General features: G+C 41.0%; 1 protein-coding gene across 21 annotated transcripts in view; it reads right to left on the reverse strand.

Moving 5' to 3' along the window:
- The window catches only part of MSI2 (musashi RNA binding protein 2), a 568,377-nt gene that overhangs the window by 372,666 nt on the left and 175,328 nt on the right, over positions 1-20,383 (reverse strand). For 20 of the 21 annotated variants that reach the window (XM_026710316.2, XM_087925665.1, XM_087925606.1 and 17 more), the window contains exon 6: positions 18,960-19,052. The exons of the other annotated variant lie outside the window; for it this stretch is intronic. In XM_026710316.2, the coding sequence (XP_026566101.1) occupies positions 18,960-19,052 (93 nt within the window). The remainder of the gene's footprint in view (positions 1-18,959; positions 19,053-20,383) is intronic. 21 annotated transcript variants of the gene reach the window in all.

The following is a 20,383-nucleotide window of genomic DNA, read 5'->3' on the forward strand; positions in this document are numbered from 1 at the left end:
AGTGGATTATGATTACGTGTATGCCAAGGGACAGAATGGTCTACTTGAGTGTTCCAAGGCACAAGAATCAACCTGCTTTAGGTGATTATAGTGTTATTCTGCCTGTTCAACTCCCCACTAATTATGGAGCGGGCTAGGAAGAGAGACAGGACAGGTCCTTCGTCTATCCCATTACCTAAATTAAAGTTGAGGATGCCAAGAGAATATGACTATTATCTTATTTACTAGCTTTCAAGTGCATTTGTAAGAGAGTTTAGCAGCCATCCCAAGTATATTGCCTGTGAATTCAAGGAGCTGCTAATCCCTCTGGATGGCATCTGTAGGAAATGACCAGACTGAGCCGGAGGGAGGGGTCAAATGCATCATCAGTCCAGAGTCATCATCTAAGTCCAGCCCACCTTGAATTCATTGACCCTTATGTCTATGGAGCTTCTCCGTCATCCAGGTCAGGGTTGTCCCAAAGGTGCTTTCTTTCAAGAGGCAACTGGACTTTCTTGTGTTTTTCTTTGAAGACGTTTCGCTTCTCATCCAGAGTTGAAGAAGCTTCTTGGATGAGAAGCGAAACGTCTTCAAAGAAAAACGCAAGAAAGTCCAGTTGCCTCTTGAAAAAAAGAGCCCACCTTGAATTCCATTGATCCTTATCTACCCTCTATTATGCTTGGACCATTAGTAGTTCCGATTCTTCTGGAAAGCATCAGCATACAATAAACCTACATTCATTTGAACTGCCTGGACTCCTGATTTCCTGTGCTTGACAGCATCCGGCTGGGGGTCCCTGACTGTTTTCAGGACATTCTTAGAATTTAGAGAAGGCAGAGGTTCCCTGGGCTTGGCTTCAACACCTGAGCAAGTCTCTGAAAAGGGAAACCTACCTCTGACATCACTAATTCCCCCTTGCTGGAGGTAGCCCAGGGCAATTCAGCTCGTGCCGTTTTTTCACAGTCCCACTTATGAAACAGAATGACCCTTATGTCATCTTAAGTCAGGAAGGGAAAAAAAAAATCAGATGCAAATAGAAGCCTTATGAGACAAAGGGAAGAATTCATTTAGAAAAGGGAGGATCAGGAAGCGTCCAAGGATTATTATCCTATTATCCTATGAGTCACCACTTTAATGCACAAAAGGCACTCTCTGAATGTCTCATGAAAAAAAAAACAACGCCAACCTTGGAAGGAACTTCCTACAGATTGCTACATAAAACTTTTGGGCAAAGTCATTGTGCAAATGACTCCCAAATCTTCCATGATCCAAGAGACAACGCTCTTATTTCTTACACAAGCTCAGGATGGTACCTAGAACTCAACAATTCGTAACATGGAGGGCAAACACCAAAGAGAAAAGTAAGGTCTTACCCTTAGGCAAGAAAAACCAAAAGTACAGGTAGAGATGAGGTAAAAACTGGTTTAATAGCAGTAACTGTGAGAGGGACCCTGGAGACCTAGTGGACAAGCACTTAAATAAGCGCCAGCAATGTGCTGCAGCAGACAAAAAAGCCAATGCAATCCTAGATTCCATCAACAGAGGGACAGAATCAAGATCACATGATGTGCTAGTACTGCTCTATAAGGCCTTGGTAAGGCCACCCTTGGGATACTGCATCCAGTTTTGGTTGCCATGGTGTAAAAGAGATGTTGAGACTCTAGAAAGAATGCAGAGAAGAGCAACCAAGATGATTAGGGGCCTGGAGGCTAAAGCATATGAAGAACAGTTGCAGGAACTGGGCATGGCTAGTCTAGTGAACAGAAAGGCCGGGATGACATGATGTCAGTATTTGAATATTTATGGGGCTGCCAGAGAGAGAGAGGAGCAGGTCAATCTATTTCCCAAAGTACCCAAAGGCCAGACAAGGAACTATGAATGGAAACTGATCAAGGAGAGAAGCAATCTGGAAGTAAGGAGAAACTTCCTAATAGGGAGAACAATTAACCAGTGGAACGGCTTGCCACCAGAAGTTGTGAGTGCTTCATCACTGGAGGCTTTCAAGAAGAGAGAAGAGGGCTACTTGTCAGAAATGGCATAGGGTCTCCTGCTTAAGCAGAGGGTTGGACTAGGTGACCTACAAGGTCCCTTCCAACTCTGTTATTCTGTTTCTGTTAAAAAGAGGTTGGCCACCTTTCAAAGGGCCTCTGTGTAGAGCAGAGCAGCCTTTCTCTCTCTGGCAAACAATCCATCTATAAATACACCCACAAACTCATCAGCGCTTCTGCTAGTTCAAGTCTGCATTATCATCAACCATCTCCTGGGAGCATCAGGCCAGAGAAACCACCAGCTGGCGCCCTGTAGTGATTGGCCCTTCAGGAGAAGGCGATAATAAAACCTGAAAGCTGCAATATGAACTTCACACATACTTGTCTTTTTGGTTTACTCATTAGAAATAATTACTGGCAAGGACTTTCCGCACAGCATCCATGACAGGCGGGTTTCAAAACTGGGGCCACTGTTTGGCTTCCCAACTAAGCCGGTATCACGCAGAAAAGGAAAACTTCGGTATTAGAAAGTCCCTCTTGCAGGAAGTTCTCGATTTACGATGATTCATTTAACGAATGTTTGAAATTGCAACAGCACTGGGAAAAAAATGACTTAAGACAGATCCTTGCACTTACAACGGTAGCAGCATCCCCATGGTCACGTGATCAAAGTTCAGGTGCAACAGGCGTGGATTTATGATGGGCGCAGTATCCTGGGGTCATGTAATCACCACCTGCAATCTCCGCAGCCAGCTTCAGCCCACAAAGTCGATGGGGGAAGCTGGATTCACTTAAGAACCACATCAATCGCTTAACAACTGAAGCAGATTTAACTCTTTAGCAACGGTAGCAAAATAGGTGTAAAATCAGGTATAACTCACTTAACAACCACCTTGTTTAGCAATGGAAATTCTGGTCCCGATTGTGGTTGTAAGTTGAGGACTACCTGTAACGGTACCATGGAAAGCAAGCTGTATAGGGATGATCCAGAAGTATCCTGGGTTAAATCTCATCCAGTCTTAAAGACTGAAGTAGATGGCATCGCTTATTTTCTTTTACAGGATTATTTAAACCAGGGATCTCCAAGTTGACAACTTTAAGCCTGGCGGACTTCAATTCCCAGAATTCCCCAGCCAGCTTGAGTTGAAGTCCGCCAGGCTTAAAGATGCCAAGTTGGAGACCGCCTGATTTAAATGGTTCCTGATGTATTAGCTGCATTTGCACCGTATGGAAAATCCTGTAACTATGGCTTATTAAATAATACAGAAACAACACATAGCCGGTTTTGCAGATCAGTCTTAGTTCACTGGGCCAATTCTCCCCCAATCTGCTGTTCTTTTAGGTCCATTTAAAAATTAGGACAGAAAAGCAAATCAGGAATAATCCAAGAGACGTTTTATATATATGCATCTCTCCATTTATGCCCCATGGCTAAGTCATAAACTGCAAAAATGTAAGCCAATAATAAACCATGATTTCAAAGCAGCTGACTGCCCTCAAACAAGCCAGCATTAATTAGTCTTGTTTGTACTCCTAAATTTTTTTAAAGTTATTAGGCTATACAGAGTGGCATGGAAGAATGGCTCTGACTCTGACATGGCATGAACAGACTGGAAGATTAAAAATAGCATACTGTTGCTGGGAGCATAATGGGTGGCAGCCTTTTTTTTTTAAAGTAAATTTTGCTTTGTCTCATGCCTCCTAATTTTCAGCTGAAAAAAAAAAAAAACTTCTAAAAATAACTTTCCACTCAGCCCTAATATCAGTGCCAACTATTATAGGAAAACTCCTATACAAATATACAAGGATGCACAATGAGTAATACGTAGCAAAGCTGTACAGGTCCTTTGTTTTCCTCACTTCTTTAAAATCCTCACCCAAAGCCTCTTTCCATCTGTACCCCTCCTGATCACCAGGAAAATGCTTTTGAGCTGATCGTCGGACTTGGTTAAGGGTAGTTTTGCTAATCAGGCTTAGCATTTATTTATTTCACTATTCGTTTACTAGCTTTATTGTTCGTTGGTTAATTATCTCGACTGCTGCATTAATACTTTAGATGTTTTACTGCTTTGTTTTAATGGTTTTAACTGCTTTATAATGTTAACTGTTTTATAATGTTAGAACTAGAACTTTAGAATCACTTGGCTGAGATGGGTGGCTATAGAAATTGAATGGATGAATGGATGTATATTAATTGTGGTTAGTTTTTGATTAGGTGCCATCAAGTTGCTTTTGACTCCTACTGACCACATAGATCAGGCTTTCTCCATGATGATCTATCCTTAACCTATTCTCTCAAGTCTGCCAATAGTGCACTCATCACTTCTGAACGGAGTCCATCCATCTTGCAGCTTGTCAACCACTTCTCTCCCAGGCTTCTTAGTTTCATAGCCTTTTCCAAAGAACTAGATCTTTGATTATGTGTCTAAAGTAGGATAATTCAAACGTGGTCATTTGTGCCTTGAGCAACAATCCTGGATTGATTAGTTTTAGGTTAGTTGATTATGTAATCCTCCCCCCCACCAAAAAAAAAAAGAATTAATCCAGTAGCCAAGTCAAGGAGGTTGCGTAAACTCAGCCAGGGAGTTGACTATCTAAGCCAACATTCCTAGGTCAATCCTGAGCAATTTAAAATACATTAAATTACCTTGGGGTAAAATGAGCAGCCAATAAATTGGATAAATAGATAAACAAGCAAATAAATAAATACATTCACTTAATTCTGTGCCCTATTGCTTCAATGTATGGGTAGCTGCCATGATTTTTAATGCTTTCAGGCTGTCACAAACTGCCTCGAATCCAACAGGATGACTTTCAGCATATAAATATTTTAAATAAATACAGCCTCCAGCTGCTTAGGAGGGCTGAAGCTTGACCCAACTGATGGGAGGCTCCGGGGAATTTGTCAAAAGCCAGACCGAATGTGAAGGACAACATGGATGGCTCGGGATTGGTGCTTCTCCTTTTCTTATTTTTCCCCCCGTGATGTATTACAATGCAAAAATACTCTCTACCAGCTCTTTGGATCAATATCTATTTGTGGACCAAGAAATTACATGTAGCGCCATCAATGACACATTCTTCAGCAGTCGCATCTGAGTCACCTAAGACAACTTTCCAAAAATAGCTTTTGTTTACTAAAGTAAAAAAAATCAAGGTATTTGAATGAAAAGCCTGCATTCAAATTAACAAGAAAGTCAAAACAGCAAGAGTGAAGAGTTGCTGATTTCCTAAGAAATTCCATTAGATGACATTAAATTTCTACCACACATTTCGTACAATATAAACCTAATGAAAATGCCTGTCTTCTTTAGCTGTTCAGCGACGTGTTCTTTGTCACCATTACTGACACCACCAAAAGGCCTCTTTGTCCAAAGAATGTTTCCCAGAGTGCCCTTCGTGATTTACAGATATCAAAAATATACACACATCTAACCATGGGTCACACAGGTCATTCGCAGGAGGAGCTGGAAGTAATTGCTGAGAAAGTGGTGTTAAACAAAGAGTTGAAACCACAAAATTGCTGAAGAGGGAACATTAAAAATGTCAGTGTGGATGAAAGACACTCTTTACTACCAAGAAATAAGCTCCTGGCCTATAGATGTCTTCTAGGATACAACTTGGCTATTAGGAATAATATCGCAGTGTTTTATATAAATTAGACTTTGGAAGCCAAAACAACAAACCAATAAACACCTATCGGTGGAACAAGTTCAAACCACTCATTCATAGTAATAGTCTCCAGTTGAGCACAATTACCCAAACTACAAGTGAGAAGATGGCCAAAACTAAGCAAACATCTGTGAGAGGAATTCATCTCTGAGGGGAAGCCAACAGCTTGTTATCATTAAGAAGCCATTACTTGCTTTGCATCTCAACTACCGGCTCCTTTTTTTTGGAAAAGCAATTGCACCAAATGTTGGCAGCTACCTTCAGATGGACCCCAGGCATCTGCTATGGAGGGTGGAGGGGGGGGGGGGCGGGGGGGGGGGGGGGGGGGGGGGGGGGGGGGGGGGGGGGGGGGGGGGGGGGGGGGGGGGGGGGGGGGGGGGGGGGGGGGGGGGGGGGGGGGGGGGGGGGGGGCGGGCGCGCCGGGGGGGGGGCGGGGGGGGGGGGGGGGGGGGGGGGGGGGGGGGGGGGGGGGGGGGGGGGGGGGGGGGGGGGGGGGGGGGGGGGGGGGGGGGGGGGGGGGGGGGGGGGGGGGGGGGGGGGGGGGGGGGGGGGGGGGGGGGGGGGGGGGGGGTGTGGGGGGGGGCCTCAAACAACCCAAACAATCAGCCGGGAGGTGCACGCATGTGCACTGCAGGTAAGTTTGGCTGGGGCTCACGTGCTGGCACAAATGGCTCTGTGTGCCACCTGTGGCACGCGTGCCATATGTTTGCCATCACGGCTATAGGTCTCCTGCTTGAGCAGGGGGCTGGACTAGAAGACCTCCAAGTTCTGAGTGATTGATTGATTAATCCTTGATTTACAACCATTTGTTTAGTGACCGAAATTTGAGGACTACCGGTACTTTAGCTGAATCTGTACTAACTTAAGACCATGGATGTCAAACTCGATTGCGTCACGTGGCGTATCGTGATGTATCACAATGTTTTTTGCCTTTGTGGAGTTGCGGTGGGCATGGCTTGCACGTTTCGCATCCGGACCACAGGCTGTTAGTTTGACACCCCTACTTAAGACAGCTGAACCTATCTTTTGGACTTCTTTGAGTACAGCTAGTCATCAACTTATCACCACAATCGAGCCCAAAATTTTGATTGCTGTTGAGGTAATTCCCCGTTAGGAGAATGAGCGCTTACAGGGAGACGTATAGAGAATAGTGTTTGAATAATAAACACACAGAACACAGATACACTGTACAGTAAATATAGGTTTTTACTTCCAGAAAGGTTTAAGGAAAGTTCAAAATAGGCAGTCCAAAGTCATTCACAGGTAAGATCAGTCAATTTTCAATCCAGGGATAATCCAACAACAAATTCCAGTGTCAAAAAAGTTCAGTAAAAAACTTACATTAAATCCATGAATAGTAGTCAATTAGAAAAAATGGAGGAACAGCAATACTTTCCAACAGAAGGAAACAGAGATACACTCACACTCTCTTCTGAGACTCAGACTAAACAACCCAGGTTTCTGGCTCCATCTTATGGCCATTTGAAAAACCACGCCCAATTGCAGTTTTTAGCATGCTCTTAAAGAGACAGTATTAAAATGTCTATCCTGGTTTATATATTTCTAACCCAAATACCTGTTAGGTGACTCATATTCCTAACAGTTGCTAAGTGAGGCATTTGTTTAGTGAATTTTGCCTCATTTTATTATCCTCATTGCCAGAGTTGTTTAAGTGAATGACTGCAGTGGTTAAATTAGTAACATGGTTGTTCACATTAACTTTCCTTCTCAGAAGGCTGCAAGAAGTGATCACATGACTCAGGACATTACAACTGTCATCAATACGAATCACTTTTTTCACTGCTGTTGCAACTTCGAACAGTCACTAAACAAACTGTTGTAAGTAGAGGACCGCTTAACTTAATCCTTACAGAGAAGTCTATTGCTTAGTTAAAAACTAAAAGAAAGGAAAAAAGAACCATGTGGTTTTCAATTCATTTCAACATGTGCCATCCTAGCCTGAAGATTTCTACTCTGCCTTTATGGGATGGTGGGAGCAGCAGAGGAGTAGAAAATATTTAGCTACAAGCAATATGCAGCAAGAAATTCATATAATATCAAATAAACGTAACCAAAACATACCATTTAACCTCACTTTCTATTCTCAGAAATAAGTTTCATGTGAATTTGACTAGTTCCCTAACCAGCAAAAGAGATCTCAGGCCCTTTTCAATCTGGCTCCATTATTAATTGCTGTTTAGCCGAAATGCAACTTCAACAAAGGTCACATTCCAGTGAGGCCACATGCATTCTGGACTTACTGCAGATTAGCAACTAGTTAATCCACCTTCTGTTTAGATTACCTAAATTGGTTTTCTACTTGAGCGACTTTGCCCTTGTCCCCAATTGCACAGACCGGTTGCTACAGGGTGGGAGGAGTCAGGAAAAAATAATGAAATGAAATGAAATGAAATGAAATGAAATGAAATGAAATGAAAAGAAATGAAATGAAATAATGAAGGAAAGGAAAGGAAAGGAAAGGAAAGGAAAGGAAAGGAAAAGGAAGGAAGGAAGGAAGGAAGGAAGGAAGGAAGGAAGGAAGGAAGAAAGAAAGAAAGAAAGAAAGAAAGAAAGAAAGAAAGAAAGAAAGAAAGAAAGAAAGAAAGAAAGAAAGACATTAATGCAGTAGTAGCAAAGCAAAGCTGCTTCAGAGATCAACAGAAGCATCTCAGTTTGTGGACCCTTACAAATATTTTGTGATGCAAATGTCAGAAACAGCCCTGACAGGTCCATGTTAATCTTGTCAAAGTCCAGACATCTGAATCTCACATTATGAAAAATACCCTTTGCAAAACTGCTTAGACTGGCAGGCCAAAAAACAACAATCCACCCCATAACCGAGAAAACTGTATTAATAAAGGTCAAGCTATTGTTAATAAATGCACAGAAGCAGTGAGTTGTGTGACCTTGCACACATCTCTGCAATATCTTTTCAGCTGATGTCCCACTTTGCTCTTCCATTTCCTCTCCCACAGACACGACCCGACTGTGTTAAATGGCGGGTGCTACAGAAGTAGGAATGCACAAGGGTAAACCTGCATGCATTCGGTCTCATAATTAACTAGCATTGTTAATCTTCCACCTTTCTCTGATTCGTTTCTTTTATCAAGCAAGATGGTAATATAAATCTTGTTCTTAGGCCTGTGTCTGGGTGAGCTTTGCTTTAGTTTTTTAAAAAATTGTAAGGAATGTTTACAAACATTTCCTCCCATTTCTCTGAAGTTCCTATAATCTTGTCCCAAAAAGGTGGGTTTTTTTAAAAAAACTGTCTTGTTTTTTCTTTGAAGATGTTTTGCTTTTCATTCAAGAAGCTTCTTCAGCTCTGACTGGATGGTGGGGAAATGGAAGGATTTCAGTAAGAACTGAAGAAGCTTCTTGGATAAAAAGTGAAATGTCTTCAAATAAAAAGCAAGAAAGTCCAGTTTGCCTCCAGAAAAAGCACTTTTGGGAGAACCATGACCTGAATGGCTGAGAATCTCTACAGACTCCTATAATCTTGTGAAAGATTCCAAATTTCAGGGGTGCCTGCAGAGAGTATCAAATTGGGGGCTGCAAATTGCACAGTTGAAACCCACATCTTCCCCCTGTGAAGATCGGCCCCATTTTTGATACTCTTTCAAAAGGCCGGGAAGGCATGGTTTTGCCAATGGGCCTGAGGATATGGAGCCCTTCAAATACAGGTAGTCCTTGACTTACAACAGTTAGTGTAGGGGCCCATTCAAAGTTACAGTGGCACTGAAAATTAGGACTCTTGCAGCTTCCCTACGATCGCGTGATCCAAATTCAGGTGCTTGGCAATTGGTTCATATTTATGACGGTTGCAGTGTCCCGGGCTCGTGAGATCCCCTTCTGCAACCTTCGGACAAGCAAAGCCAATAGGGAAACCAGATTCACTTAACAACAATCTGACTAACTAAAGGTAGTCCTCGACTTACGATCACATCTCAGCCCAACATTTCTGTTGTTAAGTGAGACATTTGTTAATTGAGTTTTGCCTCATCTTACGACTTTTCTTGCCAGGGTTACTAACTTATCAACTGCACTGATTCACTTAACTGTGACAAGAAAAGTCGTAAAATGAGGCAAAACACATTTAACAAAGGTCTCAGAAGAAATGTTGGGCTCAATTGCGATTGTAAGTCGAGGACTACCTGTAGTTGGCTTGACTGTGGTCACTTGGGGGATGAGGAGTTATTGGGTTTTGTATTGGAAATAAATTTTCTAAATAAATAAAACAACGTTTTTATTTTATTTGGTTTGTCAATTGCTTACAAGATAATAGGTATAAGTATAAACATAGTTATGAACACATGGATACATATAAGAAAAATAAAAGAAACAATAGGACAGGGACAGTAGGCATGTTGGTGCGCTTATGCACGCCCCCTACAGACCTCTTAGGAAAGGAGTGAGGTCAATAGTAGACAGTCTAAGGTTAAAGTTTTTGGGGTTTGGGGAAGAAACCACAGAGTCAGGTAGAGTATTCCAGAATACTCTACCTGAAGTCGTATTTCCTGCAATCTAGTTTGGTGTGATTAACCTTGAGTTTGTATCTATGGTTTGCTCTTGTATATGTTTGCTCTTGTATTGACAACTTCTCAATTGTCCCAAATGAAGCAGCACTCAATATCCTGAGGGAAAACGAAGTTGGCTGTACCTTCTAGGTACAGACAATAGTCTTCTAGGTAGAAGGTCTCTCTTTCTCTGTGTGTAGAAACACTTGAACAGGCCACCAAAATGATTGATTTGCAGCATGTGGGGAAAAAAGCACCATTATGCCCATTTTCTGTAATACCACATTTTTCTCCACATGCTCCTCTCACAGCGGAACAACATTAGTCTCTCACAGGTGTTTGAAACACTTCCTTGCTCTTCGGAGAACTTGGACTCCAAATGTCCTCCTTAAATATAATAAAATAGTAAGAAACGCTTGATTTGGGACACGGATTTTTTTCCATCTTATTTTTTTCAAAAAAACAAGAAGTCATACAATACATTATCTGTCAATGGGCTGCTTTCCATCTATTCTTGGGGAGAATAAAATAAAAGCCAGACCTATACATCTGCCAAGGCTTTCCAAACAAGATGTTTCAAATTATTATGATTGTTTTATTTTTTATCTCCTTTGCAGAGCCAAGGATCTTGGTTCCATAATGTTGCTGTATTTCAATGCCTTTTATTCCCCATCAGTATGGCCAACTGTCCTCTTCCAGGGATTGGGGAAATGGGAAAACAACGTGAGGAGAAAACCAAACTGGGGAAAATATCCAAATTGGGCATGTATCCTCCTCCTGAAATTAGGAAAAGCTGCAGGTATCCCAACAGTTCAGAAAGGAGGCTAGATTTCCTAGGAAAAAGGATCAAGACACAGCTGAGATTCTTTTGACTAGACTTCATACTGGTCTCTTTATAACCCTCCTGGTTATGAAGAAGCCTGTAAGATCACCAAGATGTCTTGGCTCATTTCTTCAGTCCAATGAAGGTTTGGTGGTGGAGACTGATCTACCGATCATCTCATCCACCTTAGCTGATAGTTCTGCCGAATTTTTTCTTCTACTGAGTGAGGACACATGCACCAAGTTAATAAATTTAGATTTCTTTGTTTGTTTAAATAAATAAATTTAATGACAGCCAAGCTCAGAGAGCACCCAAGACCGCACCATTTTAATTCACTGGTTCAAGACCAATTGCTATGTCATATGTCCCATAGTAATTTCTGTATTATTACAACCTTCTTCACAAACTGAGGGTACATTGCTAGCTAAGTAGGCCCTTCTCAGTGAGGAAAGGAAGGAAGAGAAAAAAGCCCTCAAAGGCAACAGGGTTGCCTTGAAACAATTCTTCAGGAATGTGTTTATTAATCTTTCATTCATTCATCTCCTTTGTGTACTGCTAAATTTCTCAAGAACTCCTAGCAGCTTATAATTATAAATCAACAATTAAAACACCTACGGTAAAGCAATAAATAACAATAAACCAATTAAAACACCCATGCCCAAATTAATATCATAAATATTATATATATTTATATTTTAAAAAACAATCAGATCATAAGAATAACATTGCTGGCTCTCTCATTAATCAAAATAATAAATAATCGATGGCAACAGCAGGCTAACTGCCAAATACTACCCAGAAACTTTTGGTTTTAACAAATTTTGTAGCAAAAGACGCAAGACTAATTTCAACAAGGGCATTAACACCACAAGTGCAATCACTATGGATTATTAGGGATAATTTCACAAACGTGTGAAGTGATAGCACAACTTTATACTACACTGGTGAGGCCACACTTGGAATAATGTGTCCACTGCTGGTCACCATGATACAAAAAAGATGTTAGAAAGAGTGCAGAGAAGAGTAATAAGAATGATTAGGGGACTGGAGGCTAAAACATATGAAGAATGTTTGCAGGAATTGGGTATGACTAGTTTAATGAAAAGAAGAACTGAGGGGATGACATGATAGCAGTGTTCCAATACCCGAGGGGCTGCCACAAAGAAGAGGGGGCCAATCTATCCCCCAAAGCATCAGAAGGCAGAACAAGAAGCAATGGATGGAAACTAATCAAGGAGAGAGAACCTGACTAGAAATACAGTAGCACTTAGACTTATATACCACTTCACAGTGCTTTCACAGCCCTCTCTGAACAGTTTCACAGAGTCAGCATTATTGCCCCCAACAATTTGGATCCTCATTTTACCCACCTCGGAAGGATGGAAGGCTGAGTCAACCTTGAGCCCGCTGAGATTTTGAATCGCTAAATTGCAGGCAGCCAGCAGTCAACAGAAGTACCTTGCAGTACTGCACTCTAACCACTGCGCCACTGTGGCTCAGAAATGTATTCAAAATATCAATAAAATGCAAGAGGCTTATTCTCTGAGGATTATTCTTTACTTTTTAAAACCTTTCCTTAAGTGATTTCTGTGCCAACAAGTTGTTGTTGATTCTTATTGACCACATAGATAATTTTTTTTGCATGATGATCCCAAATCTGGTTCTTCAATTTTCCCAATGGTTGACGCATTCTCATGTTCTCTTTGTGAACATTTCCCATCGTTCTACAGAACAGCTTATTCTTTGAAGCAGATTTTGCTAGTAAACTAATTTATTATTTGGAAAATTCTTCCTCCTACAAAGTCCATGTTAAATCTGCTTTCCAGCCTTTAATCCAACAACTTCTACTCTGTTTTAAAAAGAGATGCTTTTTAATTAGCGAAAATTGAATGGTTTGTGCTTGTTATATATGTGCTCGAGACGGAGATGTTGATTCAAATGCCTGCTCTAATGTTCTTGTGTGAACTTGTAATAAACAATGTAAATTAAATAAAATAAAATTGAGAAAATTAAAAGAGGGGAGAAGCTATGTAGAAAATGTAAAATAGTAATAAGATATGGAATAGAATATAAAAATGAGCATGAACCTGAATTTGTGTCCGTACGGAAAAATGTAAGCCGGGATTATGCTGGTTTCAAAAAAGATGTTTTACTTGAATTTCTTTTCTTTTTGTGAAAACTCAAATAAAACTTACAAAAAAACAAAACAATGTAAATTGTCCTTTCAATTTTTTTAAAATGTATTTGTAAATAGTTCTTAAGGTGTTTTTCATTTTTATTTCAGAAAATAAAATAGATGGCTAAAAAGCCTACTCGGTTTATGAGGAAAGATAAATGTAAAATGAATATTATTTCAAGAGTGATATCCCTATTTAGAGTGTATCGAATTTCTTCATGTAAAACAGATTAATATTTTTAATGGAAGGACAAACCTGTGTAGATTTTCTTTAGCTAAATTATAGCTATAATATGAAGGTGGGGATTTAAATTGCCTGACTTTTCAGTTTTACTATTGGACTTCGACTTTAATTCCTCCATTTTGCTTCCTGCATTAAAAGCTTCAAGGAACATTCAGAAGATGTGGGATACCCACACACACCCAAAAAAACATTGACCTTTATTCTCATATTAAACATTACAAATAATTGATTAGCTGAATTGCAAGTCAAAGGCAAAGAGAGCTTTTAGATCTTATTGCCAGTCACGTTTTTCAATCATTTGAGTTATAGTAGGAAGAATCTGAATTGCCTCACACTACAAAATGACAGTACCGAACAGATAGTCCTTGACTTACAACCACAATTAGGAGGAGAATTTTGGTTTGTCGAGCATTTGTTAAGTGACTCCAGTCCAGTTTTACAACCTTTTTTGCCACGGTTGTTAAGCAAATCACTAAGTTGTTAAGTGAATCATGTGGCCATTAAGCAAATCCAGCTTCCGCCCACCCACCCCGCTGACTTTGTTTATTGGAAGCCACCTGGGAAAGTCACAAATGCTGATCATATGGGGATGCTGCAATGGTCCCTAAATGTGACAACGAAGGCACTTTTTTTTTTCAGTCCCATAACTTTGAAATGGTCACAAAAAATATGGTTGTAAGTCGAGGACTACCTGTATTATAGGACAGGGATCTCCAATCTTGGCAACTCTAAGACTCGTGGACTTCAACTCCCAGAGTTCCTCAGCCAGCTTTGCTAGCTGAGGAACTCTGGGAGTTGAAGTCCACGAGTCTTAAAGTTGCCAAGGTTGGAGACCCCTGATGTAGGGTATACCCCATTGCCATTGCCTTAAAAATATCTTTTTAAGATCCAGAAAATCCAGGTATATAGCTCTGTGTAGTTCCACAGAGTGAAAAAAATGATAAATCTCGTAATCTGGAAGCCCACTTCTGCTAAAGCCAACCACAGATCTTCATCTCAGAAAATTCTGTGTAACTGGAACAAAATAAATTGCCAATTACAGTTACAAAACAAACCTGGAACCCAGCTAATTTCACAATGTACCAGGGCTTAACCTCACTAGGTCCTAAATGGCATTTCTAAATAATACTTTCAGTAGAAATACCTTGCTGTTCAAAAATCAGCTGACCTGGGTAATTTTAATATGAAAAGTAAAAACAAGTTCTGCAGTTAACATTCTTATCTTGACACAAACGCAGAAAGACGGGGAGGGGGGGAAAGGGGGGGAATAAGGCCGCCCGGAGGTACATAAAGGCCCCATTGTAGCAGCCCACTGAATTGGAAATGACTGGTAAGCCTAATGAAACAAAACTTTTGGCAGGAAAACAGAATGAAAGAATGAGACAATAAAAAGGCAGGAACAAAGGCAGCTGAGTTGTTTCAGCTTAAGAAAATAAGCTCACTTTGTTGTTGGGAAAAGCCAAAGCCGGATTAGGATAAACCAGTGACTAAGCAGAAGTCTTCACATCTAATTACACCACTCATCGTACATATATAAAGTCTACATTCTGAGTCTCCAGAAACTCCAAGTCCGAGTTACTTTCAGCAGAGTTTTGGAAAAGCAAGCAGGGCATTTAAAGACATTGGAGATACTACTTCCCGTTTTATTTAAAAAAAGGATCTGTATTTTACCTATATTGCACGTAACTCCATTATATTTCACAAGAGGAATGCTGCAAAAATCTAAGTACTCCTGGAGATTCCCAAATTCGTTGCAAAAGGACCTCTACACACACACACACACACACACACACACACACACACACACACACACAACCTCTAGACCAGAGCAGTGAAAACTCATGTCCTTTGTTTGGGCAGGGAATACTGCTTAAGAGCCCTGAATGGCAGAGACCATAATACACCAAATGTTGACTTTCTTGGGCTTCAACTAAGAAACTATGGATTGAATCCCTAAGGAAATTCCAGAGAGCAGGCAGGTGCCTCTCTTTTTTTTTTTTTTCCTTAGATTCAAATCTAGCAATGATGAGTGTGCCCCCTCACACGCAGTTTAATAACCCGCCTTTTAATAAGACACAATTAATTTCCTGACAATGAGAACAATTAATCAGTGGAACGGCTTGCCTTCAGGAGCAGTGGGTGCCCGCTCCAACAATGGAGATTTCTAAGAAGAGATCAGACAAATATTTCTCCTGAATGGTATAGGACCATGATGGCGAACCTGTGCCATGCAGAGCTATCTCTGCGGGCATGCGAGCCGTCGGCCAGCTCAGTTCCACTGCGTATGCACGCGCGCCTCCCGCCAGATTTTCCGGTATCTGCTGTGCATGTGGGGGGGGGGGGCAGGGCACATGCGGGAGATGCGTGCACATGTGCAGGGAGGTGAGGAAGAGCGGTGGGGTCATGCGTGCATTGCATTATAGGTGCAGGCATGTATGTGTATGCTCGCTCAAGTGCGCGCATGCGCACCTTTGACACGCAACAAAAAAAAAAGATCACTGGTATAGGATCTCCTGCTGGGACAGAGGATTGGGCTAGGGCCCTTTCCATCTCTGTTATTCTGTTAAGGTTATATTAAATGCTTTATGATTGTGTGAAAAAGTAACCAGTCAACGAAGGGAGAACTTTCTGTCAGGCTCTATAACTTTTAACTACTCAGCCTGTAAAAATTGCAGGTGGCACAAATCAACTTACAATTTCTCTGGGGGAGAGAAATGTTACTACAGCACAAGCAGGCATCATCTAAAGACAACATTTCCCTGGGATCAATATCTTTATTCATGTGTGCATCTAAACTTAATCAGATGCACGTCCACACCAAAGAAAGCCACATTAATATCAGTGGGACTTACTCCCAGGTGCGTACATTGTTCCGCGGTATAAATCATGACAGTCAGCAATTTATGAACGAAGGTTGGAACACTTGGATGGCAGCCATCATTTAGATTTTTATTTATTTTATTAAATTTATATTACCTTTGAGAGCTGCATGAAAATTTGAGATGAAGCTGAGCCCGTTCATTTGGGTTTTCTTGGCTTTGGGGTATCGATTTTTTAAAAAAGGAATAATTGGATTTTTCAAGAAAAGGAGCCTTCGAACATTGAGGAAGAAAGAGAAAAATCAAGAGGGCACCAAACTATCTTTATTGACTCAGCATGAAGCCACCAGATGGCAAAACAAAACTGATTCCTCAAGGGTGCATGCGAGAAGCAGAGAAACATGCATGCATCAGAACTGTTATTAACTTCAAAACTAGACGGAGGAGTTTGGCAGATTTGACAATAACTAAGGAAGAAACATTCAAAACCCTGACACAATCCTTTAATAAAGGGCTCAGCAGGCTGTAAACATCACCCTGTCGGAATCGGAATTATCATCGGGAAAAAAATAAAATAAAATCAACGGTTGGCAAAACAACTATCAATCTAACACAATAACTATTAAAAAGTTTCCCCACCACAAATAAAAAGGTAGGTTCAAAACAAGGCTTTCAGAAACTTACGTCCAAATAGGCAAGCTTCTTTGGTAAAATACCACGGAAATGGGTGATCGACACAAAACTGCAGACTGGAAAGTCTAAGGCAGGACTGATGGCACTTCCGTGTAAACAGGTACTGACCAACTCATAACTGACAAAACTTTAGTGCAGGTAGTCCTTGACTTACAACTTTCTTTTCCGGAACCATTCAAAGTTACAACACTGAAAAAAGTGACTTGTGTGGTTGTATCATATATATATGATACATATATATATATATATATATGATACAACCACACAAGTCACTTTTTTCAGTGTTGTAACTTTGACCTATACCATTCACTTAGTTGTTACAGCCCATGATCATGGACACAGGACCAAAATTTGGGTGCTTGATAACCAGCATGTATTTAAATGTTGCAGTGTCCTAGGGTCATGGGATCACCATTTGTGACTTCCTAGCTGGCTTCCAACAGGCAAAGTCAATGGGGAAAGCTGGATTTGCTTAAGAACCGTGGCCAAAAAAAGATCATAAACTCAAGTGAAACTCATTTATCCCACTTGGTTTGGCAACAGAAATTTTGGTTCCAATTATGGTTGTAAGTCTAGGACTACCTGTAAGTTAATATTCCTAGAATGAAGTGGTCCTTAGTCATGTTGATATTCCTCCCTTCCTTTTGGGGGAGCGGGGGAGGTACTTGAAATCAAGGGTGGTTCAACACCATTCATCCAAAATGATACCACCGTACCATTCCAATGATATGGAGCAAAATATTGCAACAAATTTCCTGCACAAGCCCCAATGCACTTAACATGAGCCATGCCAAAACCATGATGAAATATAAAAAATACAATTTCTTTGCAGAAATCTATCCTGCTGTCAAATATAGAAAAAGGAGTAGAACTAGCAGACAGGAGGAGGGACTCAGTTACAGAAACAATGCGGGTGCATCTATGGAAAACCTGAAGGGCCAAATTGGGAGAGATATCATGTAGACCAGCGTTCTTCAAACTTGGCAACTTTTAAGATGTGTGGACTTCAACTCCTAGGATTCCCAGCCAGATTTTCTTGAGAGTTGAAGTCTACAGATCTTAAAGTTACCGACTGAGAAAAAAACAGCTATCGATGTGGTCTCCAACTTTTGGCACACAGACAATTGTTCTTCTGTTACATTGGCAGAGAGGATCTTTGGCAAAAGACAGCAGCCTTGAGATCCATCACCTCTGACAAACATGGAGAAGGACTCCAACCCAAGTGGACAAAAGCTGGAGAAATGCCAGTTGACTGGCCTCTTATTGTTATGGGTTTTGTTAGAACTGTTCGAAAGGGACAGGGCATCAAGATATCATTATACTGTTTTATCAGCAGCTGTTGCACGCCTTAAAAATAAAAGAAGAAAAAGGTTGCAGCATAACCTATGCAGCCTTATCAGTTGAACCTGAGGTTTGTTGGATAAGATCCCAAAAAAGAAGAAATATTAGATTTCTCTGAGGAACAGCTTCTCCAATGGAGCTAGTGAAACAATAGGATGCTAGGAGATACGTATGCCTGTCCATCTGTCTGACATGCAGTGCAATATCTATCTCTTGAAAGAAACACCACAGAAGGAAATTCAATTCTATATACAGAATACCAAAACCAAGCATACCCTAAGTGTAATTTGCAGCCATCGACCATGCCGGTGATGTACTTAAGTCACTAACTTCACAAGGATAAAAGCTAGAAAAGTTCAACAGGTAGAGACGTTTGGTATTTGCAGAGGGCAGAGTTGTGTGCTAAGTTTCAGACGGTCGGAGTCAAGACTGAGAAACAGGCAGCAAAGCACCAGTTTAATGCAGGGCGTGCATATATACACATCTCTATGGGCAAATGCCCACTTTACCACTAAGGCCGCTGACATAAGAATCTTAAATCAGGAGAAATGATCACATTGGTATTCTTAATGTGGGCACATCTTAACCCACAGACATTCACAGAGATACACAAATTAATTCTGAGAGAACAAGCTGCAGAGGAGTCGAGGTCATAAAAAGTCATTAAAAAAAAAAAGAAGAGTGCTGTGTTCAACCACATCAGACCTTACCTTGCCAAACTGTTCAAAGTACTGCTTTACGTCTTCCACTACCGTGTTAGCCGATAATCCACCTACAAATATTTTCTTTGTTCTTGTGACCATCTGTAAAAAAAAGTTTAAAAAGAGGGGAAAAGAGTATTATTCCAGATTATCCCAGCACAAGGTCTGCCACAGGTATATTTTTCCAAGGCTATGCTTAATCCCATTAACAACAATTCATCTCCTCTGCTGAAAAGGAATATATAGGACAGGAATGGGCAACTATGGACCCATTATGACCTGTGGGCTTCAATTCCCAAAATTCCTAAGCCAGCCGGCGTAGCTAGCTCAGGAATTCTGAGTGCTAAAGACCACAGGTCCTAACGGTGCCCGTTGCCCTCCTTTGATTTAGGACGTTCAATTCAATTCAAAGAGATGCTACTTGGTTAACAGTCTTTGATGGTAAGATTTGGGCATTCCAATCCCGTTGCCCATTTCCTTTTAATACAGGTTTTCATTCTGAAGCAGTTTCGTTGGCATGCCTCCCAGACCCCAGTTCAACATGGCTTGTAGCGTGACCACAAGCAAGTTCAAACTAAGTCTCCCGTGATGGTCAGGATGATATGCGACAAGTAACATTTCTGGACTTCAGATACCTGGAACTAAACAAAATGCATTTTAATGCACTTAGATCCTCTTAGAGCCAATCCTGTGTGGATAGGGTCAAGTTGGGAAGACCCCATTCATAACCCAAACGTATCCAATCATTTTAACTTGAAGGTGAGGAAAAACCCTTCAGAAGCTGCCCCATCATAACACTAGGCAACTGTAAATGTAGAAAACATATGAGAACGGACTTCTATCTCCAGAGATGGGTTGTGACAATTCTTTGTTGTTGTATTTACTGACATCCACAGAAGCTCGTGATGTAATTACACCATGCACCTCAGGCAATCGTAAGCCATATTTGTTCCCCCTCATCATCTTATGCTAATGAAGTACATTTGAATCTGGCTTGCAGTTTCTTGATTAAACAGGGATCCGCACCCCAGTCCCCAATCCATGTTTGATACACTAGCTATTGCATCTTTGGCAAAAGGTTGGTCAACTCTGTGCAAAATGGGGACAAAAAGTTGCATTACTACGCTCTCACAGGTTCTTTTCAGGACATCCAGCTCAATGGGCTCCAAAACCCCACGGATCTCTAGGCAACGAACACACAACCAGAATACAGAATGCAGAACAACGTAATGGTTGGAAGGGACCTTGGAGATCTTCTAGTCCAACCTCCTGCTCAAGCCTGAGACCCTATACCATTCCAGATAAATGTCTATCTAATCTCTTCTGATAAACCTTCAGTGATGGAGCACCCACAACTTTGGAAGCAAGCCATCCTGCTGGATTAATTGTTCTTACTCTCAGAAATTTCTCCTTAGTTCTAGTTTGGGTTTTTT

Source organism: Pseudonaja textilis, chromosome 1, assembly GCF_049901715.1.
Source record: "Pseudonaja textilis isolate UNSWEBS1 chromosome 1, rPseTex1.2, whole genome shotgun sequence".
Classification (NCBI taxonomy): domain Eukaryota; kingdom Metazoa; phylum Chordata; class Lepidosauria; order Squamata; family Elapidae; genus Pseudonaja; species Pseudonaja textilis.